We start from the raw sequence: 21,238 nt of genomic DNA on the forward strand, positions 1-21,238 counted from the left end.
GATGAAGGAAGGAAACTTCTTGGCCTCTCCTAAGGAGGAAGCATGGGAAGTTTTCCCAACTGGAGGAATTAATTTCCTCAAAGCAGACTACTCCCATTCTCCGCTTCCCTGGCGCTGATGCAGGAGATAGCAGTTGGGTCTGTAGAGGTACAGTATTTGCTATTTGATCTGAAAAGAAAAATACAGGATGGTTGTCAAGTAGTGAACTCCTGGAGTTTGTGTTCTCTTGTGATCTGTCCTTGTTATCTCAGCTTCCTCCAGACTAAAATGGATTAGATACAGGAATATGCTGTGAGCCACTGAGGGTCATCTCAGTCGTAAGGATGTTCCATGCCCCCTCACTCATTAAAATGTCACTTTCCATCTTAAAAACGGTGTGGGTTTGCTCTTGTACACTGAATATGGTGCTGATCCAGAGCTATGCAACATAGTAGGATCACCTTAGGATAAGTCAGTAAGGAGAGGACACGCGGAGGTCATCCTGCTCCAAGCAGGAAGAGGAAGGCCCTCCCACTTTCCCAACATGTCCTTCATGACCGTTTGTCCTTGTGCAGGAGATGCTGTTGCTTCCCTCAATCTTGTCCATGTTCTGGATGTCTTGCTGTTGAATTTACCACTGTAACATCTGAATGTGAAACCAAACAGGTGTACTTCCCCTGGCTGTACCAGCTGCGATACAGAGAAGGTATGTTTGCTTCCAAGAAAACATGGAAGGTTTTGCAAGAATCCAGTAGGCTGGGATGGGAAAAACATGAGGATCAAAGACAGCTGGTCCAAAAGAAGCTCCAAACCAGCCATCGTGGAATTTTGCCTGCATGGTTTAACTGCTGCCTCCTGCATCCTGCCTGTAAAGTTACCAAATGACAAAGGATTTGCCAGAATTGGCATCACAAATGTGAATTATCAGAAGACAAGCCAGCATTAGGTGTGCTGAGAGCATTGCTAAGACCTCTCTTTTTAGGCATTGCGCACCAATTGATTTCAAAGCCTGGATTGTGGCATGATAGGCAAACACTCCAGCTCTGTCCAAACAAGGTCCAGAGGTTTAGATGCTCAGCATTTAGGTGCTTGCAAAACATGTTGACCCCTGAGGCTCATGATAAAATCTAAAGCTCCCTTTGAAAGTTAAGTGTTTAACATGAAGGAGCTGGTGTCCCATTGATCTGCTGCCAATGTTTTAACAAGGGGATGCCACAACTATTTCCCTGTGTAAAGTTTGCTCAGTGAATGGGGAGAGACTATAGAATTCATTTTCTCATGTTTGCACAAAGGAGGAATTTCCAGCCAGCACCAGAAAGAGAGAGGGCAGCAGTGTAAAATGTAAAGAAAAGAATAAAGCCTACGTGCATTAAAAACTGTAAATAAATACAAATACTGGTGTCTGGAGAATCAGGGTCTGTGTATGATACAGGGGGAGTTTATCCTAGAGGTGGGGAAGGAAGCCCACAGCTCTTCTCCAGGGAATATATTTGGGGTTTTATAATTATTGACACTTTATGCAATCTAATGCTCTTCTAAATACAATTTTATTAGCATGAGAAGCCAGTGGCTGCAGGAAATTAACGCTGGTGAGTTCAGCTTCCAAGACAAAGCATTCTCTTAGAAGGAAGAAGAAAGAGACCGATTTGGAAAGAAAAGCCTTGCAGCTTCTGCCTAAAACCAGCCTCCACCTGCCATCTTCTTGTTGCAGGCTTAAATGGAGCAATATTCCCTAGTCTCAGCTTGCTTGTCTCTGGTTTCCAAAGGAGATGAGGCATATGCAGTCACGCTGTTTACCAGCTCTCCTGTCACCCTCCCACAATAACCTCTGAGAGAGGAAAGAACATGTCTATGGAGGCTGGGTAAAGAAGAAAGGCGCCCGCTGTCACCCACCCACCGGGATGGGGAGAGCTGGGCAGGAACCCATGAGGTGATTGCACTGCTTGGCTGCCCAGCAAGCGTGTACCAATTTGCCAGGCAGGATGGGACAGAAGAACTGCTGTGGACAGGAGGACACAGCCCATGGGAGCCGTGGGAATCGCCGCTTCGGCACAGGGAGCGCCTTGCTTCCCGGGAGGAGGGTGATGTAATACCATGGTATAGCAAAGCCACGCATTAGGCTCCAGCATGGCTCTATCAGAGCACTTTCCTGGGAATTGCAGAAAAAGGAATCCAGCCAAAGAATCGTGCTGAGCTTTATTTTATTGAGCAGAGATGGTGGAGATGAGGGCAAGCTGCTCTCCTGCCCATGAACAGGCGTCTGTGGCTGTTGCTGATGGGGTTCAACTCTTGCTGCTGGGTGACAGTGGGGACTCAGCATTTCCCCAGGTGCTTCAATCTTATTTTCCCTCCACTTCTCCTGTAAAAGGAGCAAGACAGTCTTAGACAAAGCAGTGTAGGACAGATGCAGCAGTGTGGGACAAGGAGCTCATCCCTCCAAACAGGACCATTTGCCTGACTCATGCAAGTGTACCCTGGTGCTTCACAGGCAATATTAAGCCATTTTCTCCTCTCTTTACTCCTTTCAGATTTCCCCTAGGATAAGGCAGCCCTGAGTGTGCACCAAAAGTTAAGGACTCCTAAGGAAAACTCAATATTTTTCAAGCACATTCAGTCCAAGCACATGGCTCCAATTGCATCTTCTTTAAAAGGTGACAGAGCTCAGCAAAAGGAGAAACTCGGGTTCCTCCGCTGAGATTTTGTGTCTTGTTCCACAAAGTCCATTCAGACTTTTCCGGAGTAATTTGGCACAGCTCAGCTCCCGCATTCCTCCCAACACTTCTCAGTATCCAGAAGAGTGGGCAGTGAGAGTTGCAGCCTGTGGCATATAGTGGGAAATGTGCATCAAATTAGTGTGTGCAGAAGGTACAGGCAGGATGCAGTTGCCTCCCAGGCCCCGTGCTGCCTCTCAGCATGGCAACCAGCAGTGTGCAAAACCTAGAAATGAATTTAAATTAACTTGCATTCACACAGCTTCATTCCAAGGAGGAAATATTCCACTTGGCATGATGCAGGGGCTGGTCCCTACAAGAGGAGCAGCCTGGATGCAGGGCATTCTCTCCATAAAGAATATCATCACATACGTGAAAGGAGCTAATTCTCTGTTATTTCAATCCCCTCTACTTTCACTTACAGCACTGCCTTGCAGAAGGCACACTTGTTTCCGTATGTGATGCCATCCGTGCCGCAGTGAGGGTTGGACTCCCTTGTGCAATACACGCTTCTATTTACAAACTCTCTACAAATCTGCAAAAGGAATAACAAAGCACCCTTTCAGGACTCGCATAGTCTTTCTTTCATTTTCCAAATTGGATAAAGGTCACTAACACAATGCCTTTTCTGCCAAAAGGACTGAAGCGTCAGTGATGACACTACCTCTTTACTGAAGGAAAAAGCCCTGTCAGAAATGAGCAGAAGCAGTGTTTCAGGGGAACTTTTGCCCCATATTTGAGGAGGGAAACTACAGTCACCTGAGAGAAATCTTGATCTGCTGAAGACAGGAGTGGATTAGCCTAGGCATGTAGGAGAAGAGTCAGCACGGATGCTCTTTCAGGCATTTGGCACCAGGTTAGCTCAATGCTGCACAGCTTCATGCACCTTGCGAAACCATGCACTCAGCGTGGTGCTTGCTGAGCTTTCTGCCTTCCCAGTGAAAGGAGAATAAAACCATAGTCTATTTGGAATCAAAACTGGTGTCCATGAAATGTACAGGTACTTTGTCTCCGGACCTTGTTTGGAGGGGTAGAACACCCTCAATAGTCCATTTGTTTCATGAGAAGATTGGACAGTGGAGCAAAGCAGACAAAAGTGGTGCTGTGTATAAACACAGCTCTGTGCAAGCATGCTAGACCTAATCATGAGAAGCATTTGCTAAACCAACCATCTATTTCCTTCATCTACTTGCTAATGTGGCCACACATAACATCTTTGGTACAATGGTGAACTCCCCAAACTGTTGGAGCTTCTTGGAAGCACCCACCTGCTCCCAGCAGACATTAAAACCTCTTTACCATACACCAAGATCTTACAAACCCATTCCTCCAGACAGTGCAGATTCAGTAAGCAGAGAACTGCGCTAACCTCTTCAATGTCTTGACCTGCAACATCTGGAATAAGAAAAAAAAAAAAGAAAAAGAGAAACACAAACAGAGATTTTCCATTTCAGCATTATTTTCTAATGGAGGCTGAACTAAAGCCACAAACCCTTTATGCAAACAGTGAAACACACACCAGGTTTTTCCTACTCTGTCATTTCGTGCAGCGGAGGAGGGGGCAGGAAATGCATTATCTGAATTGCTTTTCAGTATTTTGCTTTTTTGAAAAATGTTACTAAAATACCATGTAATCTGTCATTCAGCTGCTAACTGCACCTCAGACACATAACCCAATCTCCTGGAAGGCAGCCACTCCCGGGAAAGTGAGCTGCCATATCGGATCTGGAGCCGCACTCAACAGAGATTTTAAAGCTATATTGACTTTTAAGGCTTTTAAGCTCCTGCACCTCTGAACAATGAAAATGGCTGGTACTGGTAATGAGAGGGTACTGTGCAGAAGAAGGAGACCCCTCCCCATGCTCAGCTTTACGGCCATCCTCAGCACGGCACGACCCACAGACTCTCCCAGAAACAAGTTCATCCTGGGCAAGATACAAAGAGATGTCATGGGGTAATACAGAGCAGAACAGGGACTGCTGGTCAGTAAGAGTGCAAAAATATACACTGTAAGACTCTGGGCTTGAAGCCAATCAGTTCATCCTCTGTATATTTCTGCACTGCAAAGACTGCAGCCAGATGCATATGTTGAGTCCTTGTGAGACTGAGCAACCCTGCCATGTCTCTAAGGGGGACCCTGATGCTCAAGGGTGGGTTGAATGCAGATTTGCAGAATTTGGGTCACAACACTGGGGAACAAATAGCCAGCATCTCACACAGGAATAGAGATTCAGTAGCGAGGTCACTGCCCACTGTGATAGTGCTCTGGGCAGGAGGTGGGAGGAAGTTGTCCTATACTTGAGCTCCCACAGACTGGAAATCCCACCCAACCCAGTCGGCTAGAACATCATCACCCATCAACCCACCTGACTTCTGCTGGTTGCATTGCTCTTTGATGTTTTATCCCTGGCACTGGTGTATTTATCATGTCCCCAGGTTAGGCTGGGCTGGCTTAATTTTAAAGTCACTGTTATGGCTATCTGCATATTATTTACAAAATAGCTCATTAGATAGTGTTTATAAATATTACATGTGGCTACAGAAGACTTTGTGATGATGTCTCTTGACATCTGTTTATTTTATAGGAGATCACAGAATTTGCTGCTATTCTGCCTGGCCTTGGAAGGAAGCTTCAGCACTCTGACAGAACCCAGACCCAATTAAAACTCAATTAGAGACAGATGAATATTTCATAATGAATAATGTGTACAAAGTAATTCATCTCTTTTCTCCATGCACAGCTTGCCATTTTCTCAAGTGAATTCTTTATTCAAATTATTCACAGAAAAACAAGTAGGAATAATTCTTGTTCTGCACGTTCTTCAATAACTGTCACCACAAACCTTGCAGAGCTGGGTCAGCTGAACATAAGCAATTGATAACACTGACATGACCTATATGTTCAAAAACCATCACTCAGCTTCCCCAGATCATCAGAGAGATGTGTAAATCTCCAGATAAATAAATGCTGGCTCCTTTTAATTTGCCCTCTTTGCTCTGGCTCCTTGAGGACATTTGAATTTAATTTTAAAGCTTTTCTCTGCCACATAAATGGAAGCTGAAACTTTCATCTAATTACGTTTCCACATCTCCAAGGAAAACACCAGTACCAAGACACTTAGGATCAAAACAAGATCTGATGACCCTGAGGTGAGTGAGTTTCTTCTCTAACTGGTTCAGCAAAACTCTCCAGTGAACATTTGCACCAAAAAACCTCATCATTACACTCTGCTTCAGTACATTTGTTGAAAGAGCAGCTTAGGATTTGCTCGCTGTGTCTCCCAGTGACACCTCCACTGCGTTATTCACTGCGGAGGCACACGAGGAGCGGAAATATGTCATACGAGTGAGCAAGTCCCACAGATATTTTCTACTTGCTCAGCTTTATCTTCAAGCCTGTCATCCGGCGATCAAGGCTCTCTCGAATTTGCTGTTGTCAGGAAAGTTTTGGGATCTGTTTTTCTTTTCTAGGCTAGGGAAAACATCACTTACCCGAGAAGAAAGAAAGCAGCAGCAGGCTGAGAAGCACTAAGGCACCTGTTGCCTTCATGCTACAGGTAGCTCTTTAGTCCAAGCCAAGCGATGTGTGCAGGAGGTGTCGTCTCAGCACTGGAGGCCACAGTGCACACACAGACCTACCTTTCTGTGTATTTATGCACCCATCCGTAGCTGTCCTTGTTCTCCACCTTAATTGTGAGAACTTCTCCACTTCATTTCTAAAGCCATTATTGGTCCTGGCCTTGTTTATGGTGCTTTAGGAATGCTGCCCTGTCCACATCAAACCTAGAAAGGGATAATTATATGAGTGATAGATGGGCTCGTAATATCTTTTCTTTTTTTTTTTTTTATCTAAACAGTCACAGGATTCTCACAAGGGTGAATTTTCAAAGCAGTGATTCATCTGGGAAGCTGGTAATTTTCATTCTCCGGGCCCTCACTGAATGCCAGCTCTAAGGCTTTGAGCGCGGCGTGATGACACTCACTAGACGTTACGAAATAAATCACACCATGAGAATGTGTTGTCTGTGAAACCAATTATACGTTGTTCCATGGCTATTTTTGAGGATGGATCTAAATTTGTTGGGTTGGGGTGGAGAAGCGCTCCAGTGTGACATGCTCTCATAGCTGTGTGCACAGTCCCAGATAGGACTGCTGACTCTCCCCCCTAAACTATTTAAACTCTATCTGTCAGTATTTTCCAGCTTTTTGCATTCACAAAAGTATGTTAGGGCTCCGCTCCCACAGCAAGTGGCAATGCAGGGAATTTGATGGGCAGTTGGGAGACTGGAGATCTATTTCCAGCTGAGTCTGCTTGACGATTTGTATTCAGCTCAACTATTTGCAAAATATCTGTCCAGATCAGAATAAGCTTTAAATTTTAATATATTTACCTAAGGAGACAAGGCTTAGGAGAGCAATGAGTATAGATATGTCTGGTTATTCGTTTCCCCAGTGAATTTTGAATCTGCAACTAATTCCAACCATAGAAGTAAAAAAGAAAATAAATAAAAAATGCACGCTAAGACATTTTTCTAGCAACAGAGGAAAGATGGTAGTAACATCCTCAGCCAGCAAAGGAGAGAGATTCTGCGTGAGAGCAATGTTATGAATGTCTGCACCTGGGGAAGCATTACACTTTGCAGCTTGCTAGACATCTTAAAACCCACACAGCAGGGAAACCGTGACTGACAGGTGAATTCTCAGATGTCTATTAAGGGTGAGCTCACGACCCAGCCTCTCGTATAATTTAGTTATCAAGGCAGTCAGCCGCAGCGCCGTTCAAAACCATGCTCAGTTCTGCTGCTCGCAGCATTACTTGTTTGCCTTTTCTCGTTTCATACGTCACTGCTCACGACCACAGCCTTAGTACCTCAGTCCTTTATCTACCCAAATGTTTCGGTTGCTGCAGTGTAACCGAGTAGCTAAAGCCTCAGCATACGTACCACAGGGACCAATCCCTTCCATGCTAAGGAAAGGAAGAGACTGAATTACCAACCAGGTAATTATTGTTATTACTCCTTTCCACTTCTTCACAGCACTTGAAACAGGCTACTTGCTGGCATGGGTAAGGGCATCTTTCTGTTCCTCTGACTCATGTGAAAATCAGGGATGGACAAGGGCATATGTACCTTTTTTGGCAGACCAAGGGGTGTAGCTGGGCATAGTCTTGCTGGTGTCAAGCCAAGCACTTACTGTGCTGGGCAAGTATTATGTGATACAACCTTTCCATCTTCCAAAGAGTTCTTGCTTAGAGACTCTCAAAGCATCTTGGATACAGCCACATACCCAGTACTTGCCCATTTGCCCTCCCTGTCCAGTAGATGAGCAGCTCTTGTTTGGGCTTTTCCAAAGTCTTCTGAGCTTCTCAGCCAGTATCTGTCTTCCTCAGGCAAAAGCTACCGCTGAAGAGGAGGTTCATCATAGGGTCTTGCTGTTGAAGAAAGTATCTTGCTCTAGCCAGAACTCCACTAGTCTATGACCACTTTATAAACCTCATGGCCAGCAAGAAATGATAAGAGATGTCTTGAAATTTCTGTGTTCACATCCCTTAGATACTTAGATTGTTTCTTAACTATTTTTGACACACACACCAGTGTGAACTCTCATGACTCTCCAGCTTAACTTTTCTTACGAGCAGGCACAAAGACATGAAGTGGTTTATATAGCCTGTACTAACAGAAAAAAAGCTGAAAATGAGAAGTCCCATCCCTCTTCCCAGGACAGAACACTGCTCTGCCCTAGCACGAGGGGAAGGACATACAAAATTCCCAGTCAGGAAATTATCTACTTCAGGAAACAAGAGCTAAAGAAAAGGCATAGAAATCACAGACTTTGCCCTAAATATCAGCTTTAGCAGCAGATATTCTTGCTAAATATCAAGAGAATGGGAGGTGGAGAAAGGGAGTGTGTGAGCTGTGGCTCTTGAGACTTTTTGCCTGTGATGTTTGCCTATTAACAGCTTGAGTCACCCAAAAAGATGGCACATCATCATGAACATTCACATATATCATTGCTCCTCCAGTGCACCCTTTAGGCTTCACAGAGATGTTATCTCCATACCTCTTTTCCCAAGATAGAAAGCACTTTGGAACTACCAGCACATCTTCTGGCCCTTCTTTCCACAGGTTAATAAACCCAAGACCTTTTCTTGAAGGGTCGTTTATCCTACACCTGCCTCACATACCCCCAGCACAACTTTCCAGATCTCTCCCCCCAAGAAGCTGAAAGCCTGAGCCCAGTCTAATTTCTCCTTGGGTTCTCATTAGGCTCATTACAGCCTTACCCAGCTTGCTGCGATTTTGTGCTGATCGACACAGCCTCGATGGACACACCCTTCAAGGAAGAAGCAGTTCCTAATTTTCTTTCCTATGAGATAGCCTCCTCCCTTTGCCATAAGCCTCCTTTCTGTAACACACCGCCAGACCTGTCCCTTGCCCAGATCTGACAGATAGGGCTGACTACAGCCATGTTTCCCCTTCACACTTCCCCAGGGACATCACCCATGCCAAGGACCCTAAAAGAACCAGTTCCTCCAAGACTCCGTGCTGATGCAAAAACAAATCCATTTTCACTCTATAAGACATGGAAATTGGGAAAGTGGCAGTAGTTTATAGCAGCTTGGTTTCTCTTCAGATGGTTTGGTATGGAGTGACGTACGCGCATGAGGGCTTGGGCTGGTGTGTGATGGGTGTTACGCTTTGCTCTTTATTGTGGTTTGTTTCACAACTTCTCCTGACTGACAGATAAGTACCTAAAAGCCTGAAGACCATTACCCCTGCCCTGGAAAAAACAAACAGCAAACCTCCAAACCAAAAACCAGTCCATGGCAAAGAGAGTAGTTGCATTTAATTTATTGATCAATCAAAGCAGAGACCAATGAGCAGGGAGGATCATGTGTGTTCTCAGGATTTGTAAGGGAAAAATCAGGGTGAAGGACACAGCTCCAGTGCTCAGCATTCGCCACGGTGCCTGAGGAACAGACCATCCTGGTTCAATCTGAAGAGAAAGAGGGAGAGCAAAATTACAGACGTGGATCTCAGTTTTATAGTCTAACTTTACCCAAATAAGCCAATGCTCTCCGACTTATAAAGTACTTCACTTAATGTTTCCTGATTCCCCAGGTTACAGGCTTTCTCACGTTAAAGAGATTTGGGAAAAAAACCATAATTTCAGACACCTTTTACAGTTAAATTTAAATCACTTTGTCAGGGAGGGAGTCAGCAGTGCTATGAGCCTGCAAATGGGGATCTGGATTTAATTGCAAGGGAAGTAGAAGACTCAACTCAGGCTTTAGATCTGCAATGCCCCGGGGATGACAGAGGAGTGAGTGTCAGGAGAGGAACATGGAGCAGGGATGGATTTACAGAGGGGCTGACAGGAGCTCCAGACCTTCCACACCAGCTGCTGCTGTTGTGTGTGTGCTCCAGCTCCTCTGGTTTCATGGCTCTATGGTGAACTCTATACTTACGAAACTGCATTGCAGAAATGGCACTCGTTTCCATAAGTTCTGCCATCAGAGCCACAAAGGGGGCTATATTCAGAGCTGCAGACGAGATTGTTGCCATTCTGTTCGCTGCAGTCAATCTCCTCCTAATAATGGAGCAACAACGGAACAAAAACAGGTTTTAAAGCTTTTGTTCACTGTCTTTTTCTACATGAGTGCTTTATGTTTATTTAATGTTTATGGCATGCAAAGCATGAAAGCACTTTCCAGGTGCAGGGCTCTGAGGCAGAGAACATGCTTGCATGGAGCATCCTGAAGCAGGGAGAAGGCAGGGGCCAAATAATCTAATAAATACTATTAAAAATAACACCATTCTATGAAATAGTGAGATAACCATGCTGATGTTCCCAAGCTGGCCCTCTCACTGGCTGCTCTGGTTCAGCAGGCTAGCAGAAGCAAGTGTACAGAAAGTGGACGGCCACAAACCATGCTGCAGAAAGCATTCCCACCTGAGAAATCACCACTACTAATAGTGCTGGCAGTACACAGCCCTCCCTCTCTTCTGCAGAAAGGATGAGACAGCACCTCTTGCTCATCCTGTTTCCTGGTAAATGTAGGTGTCAGCACCCACTGACTGCTGTGTTCCCAGGTCAGAGGGGCAGCTGCATATCTGAGCCATGGATTTGATTCAAAGCCCTTTGACACTGGCATACTTTAACTCTTTTCCTCAAATCCTTTTTACAGGCCAAATGCGCAAGGCCAGTGTGGGCGTTTCTATTAATTAGTTAAGACTCAGTGAGTTTGTTGTAAAATGTATTGTAACAGCAGTGTGCAGATTCCTGCACTTTACCCTGGCGCATTCTCCAAGATTGTTCAGGTCCATGTCCAGTCCGCTCCTTTGGGAAGAAAGCGAGTTGAGAGTGAATGAGCACAGTGCAGCTGCTTCATGAGTCAAACTACCTCGTTACACTTTAAATACCAACATGAGCACTTACTGATCCAGACCCCACTCCCATGACCCAGGCCCTCCACTTACACTACAGCATTGCAGAAGTGGCACTTGTTTCTGTAGGTAATCCCGTTGGTGCCGCACATGGGCATGTACTCCATGGTGCAGGGGTTCATACGACCCCTGATTGGTCTCAGGTAGCCACTGCAGTCGAACTGAAACAGTCACAGAACAACATTTTAATCTCTGTTCCCTTTTGTATTAATAATGGAGCAAAGTGCAAGAGACATCTTCCCCTCTCCGCAGAGCTGCAAGGGGAGAGGAGCCCCAGCGTGGCTGGAGGAGTTGAAGGAGCCTAAACCATTGAAATCCTGCACATGGGTACAGCAGAATCCTGGAGGATCTGTTTTTTTTCCTGTCCTGAAGTGGGCTGCATCCCTATCATATTGTGTATTTTCACCATGAATGCCACCATGAAGGATCTCTGCCTAAAATGCCTCCTGCAGCAGCAACTTTTGCTGCGAAATGTCAATTCCACTTGAAAATGGAATTTACGCTCACCCCGGTGTTTCTGCAATTACTCTGAGTGTACTGAAATGGAAGTCGTATTATGTTAAATTGCACAGCCAGAGTGTTTCTTTACTTTCTCTCTCTAAACTAAAAATAGAGATGCTTCAGCACTTCACAGTAGCTCCATATATTGATAAACAAAATTTATGTTAAATGTTTTGATAGAGTTGGTTTTTTCTGTTTCAAAATTGCCATTTAATCAAATTCCAAACTTCCTCTGGGAATTTCTTGGCTTTGATGAGCCTCTAAGACTAAGTCTGAAGAAAACTGGTTTGATAATGCTGAAGTGTTATTGAAAACAAAAGCTTCCATTCTGAAGTCTGGTTTTACAGAGAAGATAACGTTTTAAAACTCATTGAGTTTAACAGTTCATACAAAACGTAAAAGGAATTTTTGTAAATCTGAAATTCTTCTTTTTCATTCAACTTCTGACAGTTTGAAATTGTGTGGGTTTAATACAGGATTAATCCTGGGCAAGGTTTTTGTCTAGCTCTCTGCCATCATTTCACCCACCACTGCTCAGTGCACCAGGAGAAAGAGCTGATCTCAAACCGTACCTTACCACATCTTCCATCATGCCTCTTGTCGATGGCTCGGTTACGGCTAGAGGGAGAGAGAGAGAAGGAAAGGAAGAATTATTCTGCTCATACCATGCAGTCATCTCAATCACTAAGTCTCTCCACTCATAAAGCCCCAGTAATTAATCAGATTCAGGAGCTCTGACACGGAAGATCGTGGGCATTAAGGCAGACTGAAACTTATGAAAAATCTAGTCCACCCCCCAATTAGTCATAACCCCAAAGGCTTTTGTCTGCTGCTTGAATTGGCATTGTAGGTAATCAGGAGACCTTATACTCACAAGATTTCTCTGCAGAGGGAGCACTCATTGGGGTAGGTCACACCATCAGTCCCGCAGATGGGTTCGTAATCGGTGGGACAGTTAAACTCTGTTTCTCCAGAGAATGGGTACATGTCGCAGAAGGCCTGTCAAAGAGGACTTGTGGTGTCTCCAAATGGAGAGAAGGGTGTGCTTATGTGGATCATGTTTTCTCTGCTTTAGGAGACTACTTTTGGACTTTTTATTATTTCCTCTATCCTTCTTCCATGGTGAAAAAGAGAAGGAATAAAATCTAGTGTGTTTCTTACAGCATGCAAAAGCACCTTTTTGCTATTAAGACTTAAAGTACTTTCTGCAAAAATTGCAGCCGAAAATGATCATTCCCTGAGGAATCAAGACAAGGAAGATATTTAGGCAGTTATTCAATAGCTGTATAGATTTTCTGCTGGCACTCTGTATTGTGCTGGCTCTCACTCTACATTATTAATCGCTGTCTTTTTTGTCACCGACATGGGAAGTTATCTTTCTCTGACAAAGGTCATTTCTTATTTTGGGGAAAAGAGGTGGCGTAATACTTAAGGGCACTTTTCTTCTTCCTTTCTGTCTCACTCTCCTTTTTTGTTCTCTTTCAGCCTTTCCTGGGATACAGTAAAAGTATGAATTATTCATCTAGGCTTAGACATCAAGGCTAAATGACAAAGAAAATCTACTACTCACCAGTCGTTGAGCAATAACAATATCTACAATAAAAACAGAGATTATAAAATATAAAAACTGTAAAATGTCCTTGAATAAAATTCCCTTGGAATCATCAGTTTCCCAACAGAGTAACCAAATACACTTTCTCATTCCTGAGAAGTGATTTTTTGTGATTGTTTTTTTGGATTCCAAATAAACAAGAAGTTATACACTAAGATTAAAAAAATCAATTATTTGTGAAACCAGAAGGTTTGACTCAGTAAAGAAGAAATAGGATGTAAACTTTTCTATTTTTGCAGCACTGTTATCCCCACTAAGGCACATAAGCTTAAATCAGACAAATGCATCCTACCTATCTATAGTATTTATCAGCACAAGGATTAAGTTCAATAAAAGAGAATGTTTGTCATCACATCTCCAAAAGGCTGAACTCTCCTTTAGAATGAAAGCAAAGGCTCAGGAGGACTAGAGATACAAGGATAGCAAAACCAACTTACCAGAAAGGCAGCTGAGAAGCGCAAGCCCAAGAAGGGCAACACTTCTTGTTGTCTTCATAGCAGAGACGGTTGTATCGTCTGTTACTTGCAAATCTGTTGCTGTTGAGTTCAGTGGATAATTCTCAGCTTTCTCTCTCTGCTCTATATATATACATTCCCTGGCCTCGTGAAGTCAGCCCAGAAAGTAATTATTTGCTCTGTAAACTAAGAAAAATGTATTGATTATTGAGTTGAGCTTTAAAGAATACTTATTTGTTAGAGATGCCCAGAAGATTTAAACAAAAGCTACACCAAGCTTGTTAACAAAGGCGCCCTGCTGTACAATGAGTGATTTGTACTTTCCAAACAAGAGCACTGTCTCAATAGTAGATGCTGTGAAATTACATATGGAAGAAAAAAACCTCCATTTATTGAAAGCATTTGAATTTATGCCCATAGATGGTATTTGGGTTCCAGGATATTTGCATGCTACAAGAAAGCTGGGGAAACAGCAACATGGGACACTTTTAGAGACATAAATCTGGGGTTTGGCAAATGTCAACATACTTTAAAGATACTGAGGCTTCAGTGAATCTCTCCTTACTCTCTCCTGTAGTTTCCTGGTACACTGGATTTGTCACCAACAGGACAACATTACCTAAAACTTCAGAAATTTAAAAGACATGTCTATGTAGGAGCAAGAGTTATTCATCTGTTGGCTGTGGGCATTATTAAGAAATCATGAGAATAAGTAGCCTTAAATCTGGACTAGTGTAACATTTCCCCTTAATGGCAAGCAAGTGGTATTCTGTGCAGGTAAAATGGGCTTCTTAATACCAAAGACATTCAAGAAAAACTTGCAGCAGCTGTTAACAGAAGTGAGTCCTTAGGCTTTCTCCTCCCCTCTCTGTTACATGGCATAACATTTAGAGAGTCAGCTGAAAGTCACTATTATGGAAAAATAGGTGAAGAATAATGCGCTAGACACTGTTAAGTGGTTCAACTCTATCACAAGCATATGGAAAAACAAATAAGGAATATTGCATAAAATAATACACTTTTGATTTAAGGTAGTCATGGAAGGAACTGTGGGACGGAGCACGTCTGTGCTTTAAAAGAAGCCTGATTCATACATGTGGCTTAAAGGCAGCCTGAGTTTTAAATAGAAAATAGAATTGGTTTTCTTATTATCCTAGAAGATGTTTAAGACTTGGTGGGCAGATAAATCATAAAAATGTAACTGAAAGTGTAAGGGAACTGTAGTCACAGAGTAGAGCTTGCTGGATTTGGCCTGTTTATATCAATGAAATCATTTTCCTGAAAAATAAATGAATAATGCTATTTGGATCTCATTCACAAATACCACAAGTTGAAGGGTTCCTTTGAAAGTGGTTCCTGTTGTATTCTTAACATCCTGAGTAACTTGACTTTCAGATTCCTTGAACTGATTGTGAGCCTATTTGGAAGGGAAGCAGTAATCACAGAAGGATTAATACTGATTATTCTCCAGGGGCAAGAATGGCAAAGCCTGAAAACAAGGCTTCCTCAGAACTTGCACCAGCCGCTGATAGAGATGGCATTTGCCAGCTCTGCAATGGTTAGCGAGGCTACAGGAACATAGTCTATCCCCTCTTGAGCCCTGCAACCCAAGCCTCTCCCTATCCACCTCCACATCTGAGATCCCCAGTTACCAGAAATTGTGCTGCTTCTCCAGTTTGCCTCTCCTGCCTAGGTGAAATCATGCTGGTCACTCAGGAGCTGTGAATGGCAAGGTATCTGTTAGCAAGCAGCTTTGTTCCCGTGTCTGACCAACACCTAGCCTTTGATAGATCCCTTGGGGAGATCTCCTTCTGATCCATGTGCTGCTTCTGAGGGTCTGGGTAGCCAGCCAGGACTGCTCCAAAAGCAGCTCTTTCCCTCCAGTAATCCCTGCCACTCCATAGGGCAGCAGGGAGAAAAAGAGAAACAAGAAGAGTCCTGTTATGGGGTCTATGAGGAAGGATGGGAGATAAATGGCAGCAGGCAGGGCAGTGAGAGCTGTTGTGCTAGATGTGATGTGGGATTGCACAAGGAGCTCCATTAATAAGAAATAGAGGGAATGGGACAGCAGTAATTGTGTAGAAGCAGGTGGGTTGAAAACAGGCATTAGGAGCAATCAAAAACAATTTGTCTCTGTGCATTTGGAAGAGTAAGCTTTGGGAAATGTCAGACACATGTTGCAAATGGGAAGGGCAGAGTGGACCCACCTGGCAAAACCCCTTTGTGGTATTCCGGAGTATGTTGATGGTGGGCTCAGTAGAATGACTTTGGGCATAAGAATATTTTATAGTTTCTACAGATATGAGCTCCACAGAGAAGTTTAAATAAAACTCTTCCTGCTATTTCGAGTTCTTAGAGGGCAAACATTCCGGAAGGTTATGGCCACATGGATGCGATAAACATTGGTAGTCATATGACGGATCCTTTAGTATCAAGATAATTTTTCAGTAAGTCTGGAAAATCTACCCAGTTTCTAATCCAGCATTATTTCTTCCCATAGCAGTAATATTTTCCTGGGAATCTTTTCCTCTGGCTTTGAGACTCCCTATCTCAAGTAAGTCCATAATCTACCAAGACCTAAAAAATTCTTCATTTATCCTTGGTTTAGTTAAAAACTTATCACAGGCTTCATGTGGCTACAAAGAGAAATTATACTTTATTTTTTTTTTAAATAAAAAAGGTGGATGCAAGACTACATGTTGTTATTCCAGAATTACCACTGTCCTTGTTCCTGTATCCTGCTGTTACACACCACACTGTAATCAAGAATAAAGTGGTTTTATGCTCCAGTCTATGCTGCTGTAGGGACAAATGTAAAATGTGTTTCTTTGCCGTTGACTAGCGATGTGGTACACTGCAAGAGCTCCAAAACAGGTTGCTGTTCCCAGACCTCTGCACAGGGGGGCAGAACTGGATCTTCTATGACAACATGAATTCAATTTACAGCAAGCAAAGCCCCTGCTCTAAGCCGCACTCATTTAATATTTCTCGTTGTAGTTCAGCTATCTGATTGCTGTCTGCATATCACCAGTCTCTTAAGCAGAGATGATATCACAGGCAAGGATGTCTGCAATAATTTGACTATCTGGGAGCCACATACTAACAGCAAAAGGCTGAGGATCTGGCCCTGTGCATCCCAAACTCTCAGTAAATCTCAGCTCTGCCTCACTGCAATAGCTCTGACACAGACAGCCCCCAGAAACGATGTCTCCAAGTAATTTTCTTTTAAAACATCATTTTATTTTTCTCTGCATCGAGAAGGAATGTAGTAACAAACTGATTATCTTGAATGAAGCCTGAGAGAGAAACTGCATTAACAGAAAGGTCTAGACTGGCCTGAGGTATGTTTTGGCCAGCAACAAGTAGAACAATACACTAAAACAAAAGCATTGATATAAAATAGAGCAGAACAAAATAACTACATGCAATGTGTTAATCAGATTGTGGAGTATGAATGAATGAATTCATTCAATGAATGGCATTTCCTAAATTTGCAAACATCAGATAATGACATAAAGTGCTGAGGTGCTGCTTAAAGAATTGTACCATAAAATACCTCGGCAGGCAGACAATGTTTCCTGCCTTGAATTTCCTGGAGGGAGAGTCAGATTAGTAATGGTGAGAGGATTTTGTGTTGTTGTGGCAGGATTTTATTGAGCAGCAACAAAAAAATTATTTCCAAAGAGGTGGCCATAAAAGAGGACTGCCTTCCTCTCCACCCTAAATAGCTGCCCCCCTGGGGCAGGGAGCTGGGGATGCGGCTGGGGTCCTGCTCTGCCTTCGGTTACTCCTGGGTAGTATACTGCATAACTCTGCATCTGGGTGGAGGCTTTGTCCCCATTCATTTCTACTCACAGTTTCCCTTCAATTGCCTGGTGGACTTTCCCATTTAGTCGACATGGGAATGGAACCCTGGAAGATGCCCTCTGAGGACCACTGGGATCTAGAGTGTGATCAGGAGATCTGCTTGTCTCCAAGACATCATGGCTGCTGGGGCCATCCTCATCCTTTCTGCTGCTCTGCCGGAAAGAAAATAGGTGCTGGAGCTGGTGTTCTCTTACACCAGACTCCTTCACTCAGATGCGTGGGGCAAGAAGGTGCATGAAGCTCCTGAGTCACACACCCCTGGCTCTACCTGCCAGAGCCTCGATTTGTCTTGGTCCTAAGAAATGGCATCCAACAATGAAAAGCCATCCCATACACAGACCTCCCTCTCACAGGAGGGACTTTCCAGCTCTGGGAAGGGACTTGGCACTAAATGGTTGTAGAGAGTCACGTCTTTTGGAAATAAATTGCCTACCTTCAGAGAGCTACTCTCTCCAGTCTCTGGGAAGTGACACGTTGTCACTTAAGATCAGTAACTATTTGACTGGGAGACTGCTGCTGTACAGCATCCCTCACTGCCAGCGCTTTGCTGTTAATGAATAATAAATTAACGCTATGACTCTGAGCCTTTCCTTTCATCAGCCGAGGTTTCTGGAGGCCCAAGAATCTCAAAGGATCCTCTACAAACAAGGACAGTCGACGTAATTACCTACAAGCAGCAGCTAAATGGTGGGTGAGGTGCAAAAATGGGCTGCAATAGCAACTGCTAGCAGTCCTCTGAACATCAGGTCTGTTAGGACTGACTGCCCACTAATTTTCTGCAGTCCCCCACAGTGATGAACACTGCAAACACGAACGTGGGCAGCCAGGTATCTGCCTGGCCAGAGAAAACATCTTGTCCCATTGCTTTGGGAAGCTGAGCGGATTGCAAAAGAGCTACTCTCACCTAAAGGTGGTTTTCCAATCCTGCTTGCAAGAGGAACAGATGCAGCTGGGAAACTGCCCTTCTTCACTTAAGAAATTAGGGGTAACACCTGAAACTGAAACAGGGTTGAGCAGCTTCTGGTGACTGCAAGATCTTCTGTGCCTGCATGGCTTTCGCAAAGCAGCCACAAAACACCCCCAACTGCAACAGTCTTGGGACTGCCTCTAGCTATGTGTATGTTCAGGCTTGCTTAGGGTCTCTTCATGCTCTCCAAGTCTGCCATACAGTAACGCAAGGGAAAGGCAGCAGGTATTTGACAGCAGCGGTTAGGGAAGCAGACAGTTCTCCTAACCCAGAGAGTGTCTGTCCGAGATGCCCTTAGTGGAATAAATCATTTGGACTATTGCACCAGGATGCATCTCCAGCCCTGGTTTTCTTTTGGAAAGCTGGATGACAGCAGATGCCCTCAAGATCTACCCACTGCCTTTGTGGTTTCGTCGATTTCTTTATAGAAACCTCTTCCCTGTAATTTGCCTGTTAAAATCCGCACCCCAGGATTGTTGCAGTGATGTAATCATGCAACATCTAAGGTAAAAACAGAATGAGACATATTATTAAAGCAAAACGTAAATGCTGATGGGTTTTTTATTAAGCAGAGGTTTTCAGGATTCAACAGGAGCTTTCAAGGTTCAGGACAAGGCTTTAGGGGAGCATCTGCAATGGGGAATGGCGCCAGGGAGGATTCCTCTTTATGAGCTGAAGACTGTCAAGAAATTAACACTTTCGAAGAGATCTCAAGCGAAGAGTCCGACGGCTTCTCCTGCAAAGAAAGAAATCAGTACCTCAGAGACAGAACATCTGGGCTTTTACTGTTTGCCTCTCCCTCTGGTGAAAGATATATCATACAGAGGCTTAAACAAAATAGAAAACTTCTGAATGCTATTCCAGCTATTTCCTTTTATTACTACCATTCAAAGACAAGATGAAGACTTAATTTAAAGGAAGAACAAATAATCTGTATGAAATAGACTTTGTTTGCTGAAAGAAAGTTCTTCAGCAAATTACCTAAGAGGGAAATGCAGAGCTATACTATACAGTACCTCTTTATACGTGAAAGAGGAATTCTGGCAAATTCTCCCAATACAAACTGACCCTTGCTAGTAAGAGAACAGATAAACACAAAGTAAGAGAACTTCAGTTCTCCAACCAGTCTCCAAGACTGATTAGTTTGTTTAACCTAATTTGTTATTTAGTTAGTGAAGAGACTTATTTTCATACTCACAGGAATGCATTGCAAAATAAGCATTTATTGCCGTATGTTACACCATCAGACCCACAGTGTGGGACATATTCCATAGTGCAGACATTGCTGGGTACCACGTAGTTCCTGCAGTAGCCCTGTAGATAGATGCAATCTATGTTCACAAAAAAGGCTCTCAACAACAGATATGTAAGAAAGGTGACATTAGGAGACCCCACGCACACCCTGAGCTCCCCCCAGTACTGGCCAGAAGTAGATGCTAAGAAAAAGCCCAGGAACAGGGCAGGAGTACAGTGGTGCATTGCCTCCAGCAATGTGGAGCCTGTGTAACCATCGTAAATGCTGCTGCAGTAGCTCAGACAATAACTCGGACATGAACTGAATACTGCACTACTTGTTGAAACTACCATCAGGTGAAAATAGCAATTTCACCCAATAATATCTGTGGCAAATATTGCTCAGACAGCTGAATGGCTCAGGATTTTCAAATGCTTATCACAACGTGATTAGTAAGGATTTAAACGGAAACTGCTTTAAGCAAAGAAATGATGAAAAATAGAAAGATCCATCCCTTACCTGCAGTGCACCAACATCTGGGGAAAAAAAAAGAAAAAAAGAAGGAAATATGATACAAATGCAGTTCATGGGTTCTGTTAGAGTTAAAATCTGTGAATGCATGCCCTGAATATGCTCCTTTCAACTCACTGTTAGCAAATTACTTCTTAGACAAAAAGAATGTCAGGCAAAATGCAGTGGTTTATTATATGTTTGCAACATTGATTCTGTAGAATAATGTTTTTTAATGAGAGTTACAGCCAAAATGGAAAAGGGTGTACAAGATGAAAGAAGAATAAAGCATTTTTCATGGTTCAAAGGATGGAGCAAGACATGCACGCAAAGCTCAGCAAGTTATTGAGGCTAACAGGGTCATAAAGATGGCAAGTACTTGGAGGTAGCATCTTATACTCATTGCCACAGTAGTTCTTAAATACAAGGAGTATTTAGTGAGATGTAACTTTCATGAAGCTTCTACAACTGTTCAGGTTCTCGAATTGCATCTCAGCTCAGGATGACTACAAGAAATGTTCTCTCTCATTCAGTAAAATAATTTGTGTTTCTGCAACATTTCAGAGGTTAAATACTGGATGTCTGAGTCTCTGGGTTATACCACGTACATGTCACTTCTTTCATTATGCATAAACTAGCGCTGAGAGTAGAGCTGTTCCCACAGTTGTTCTTACCCACTCAGTTCTGTTGCTAAAATATTACCCCATAAGTGATAGTCTTTGATGTCAAGTCTTTTCAACACTATCTTTCTAGGAGTAAATAAGTCCTTGTAGAATGAAGCTCTTTCCAGTCTGAGGATGTTTTTGTGGTTTTAAAGACAGCCAGCACTTACTCAAAAGCAGAGCAGGAGGCAGTAAAGCTACTCACCTGGGATGCAGCAAAGGGCTAGAGCAAACAGCAGCAACACGCCTGCTGTCTTCATGGTGGCTGAAGCATCTGCGTGCAGCGGAGCCTG

The 21,238-nt window shown here is 43.5% G+C and overlaps 2 protein-coding genes across 2 annotated transcripts; both read right to left on the reverse strand.

Annotated features, from left to right (window-relative positions):
• Window positions 1–2,292: 2,292 nt before the first annotated feature.
• Window positions 2,293–6,240, reverse strand: LOC308226104 (serine protease inhibitor Kazal-type 6-like; the record flags this gene model as incomplete). Its single annotated transcript, XM_080627511.1, has 4 exons — window positions 2,293–2,338; window positions 3,113–3,225; window positions 4,060–4,085; window positions 6,183–6,240. The coding sequence occupies 4 exons, from the start codon at window positions 6,238–6,240 to the stop codon at window positions 2,293–2,295; spliced, it is 243 nt and encodes an 80-aa protein (XP_080483637.1).
• Window positions 6,241–9,640: 3,400 nt separating this feature from the next.
• LOC308226028 (ovomucoid-like) lies at window positions 9,641–12,625 on the reverse strand (the record flags this gene model as incomplete). The annotated part of the gene is made up of 6 exons (XM_080627315.1): window positions 9,641–9,686; window positions 10,159–10,280; window positions 10,985–11,030; window positions 11,171–11,298; window positions 12,211–12,256; window positions 12,513–12,625. The coding sequence occupies 6 exons, from the start codon at window positions 12,623–12,625 to the stop codon at window positions 9,641–9,643; spliced, it is 501 nt and encodes a 166-aa protein (XP_080483441.1).
• Between the last annotated feature and the right edge of the window lie 8,613 nt (window positions 12,626–21,238).

Source organism: Psittacula echo (assembly GCF_963264785.1).
Source record: "Psittacula echo genome assembly, chromosome: 11".
NCBI classification, from domain to species: domain Eukaryota; kingdom Metazoa; phylum Chordata; class Aves; order Psittaciformes; family Psittacidae; genus Psittacula; species Psittacula echo.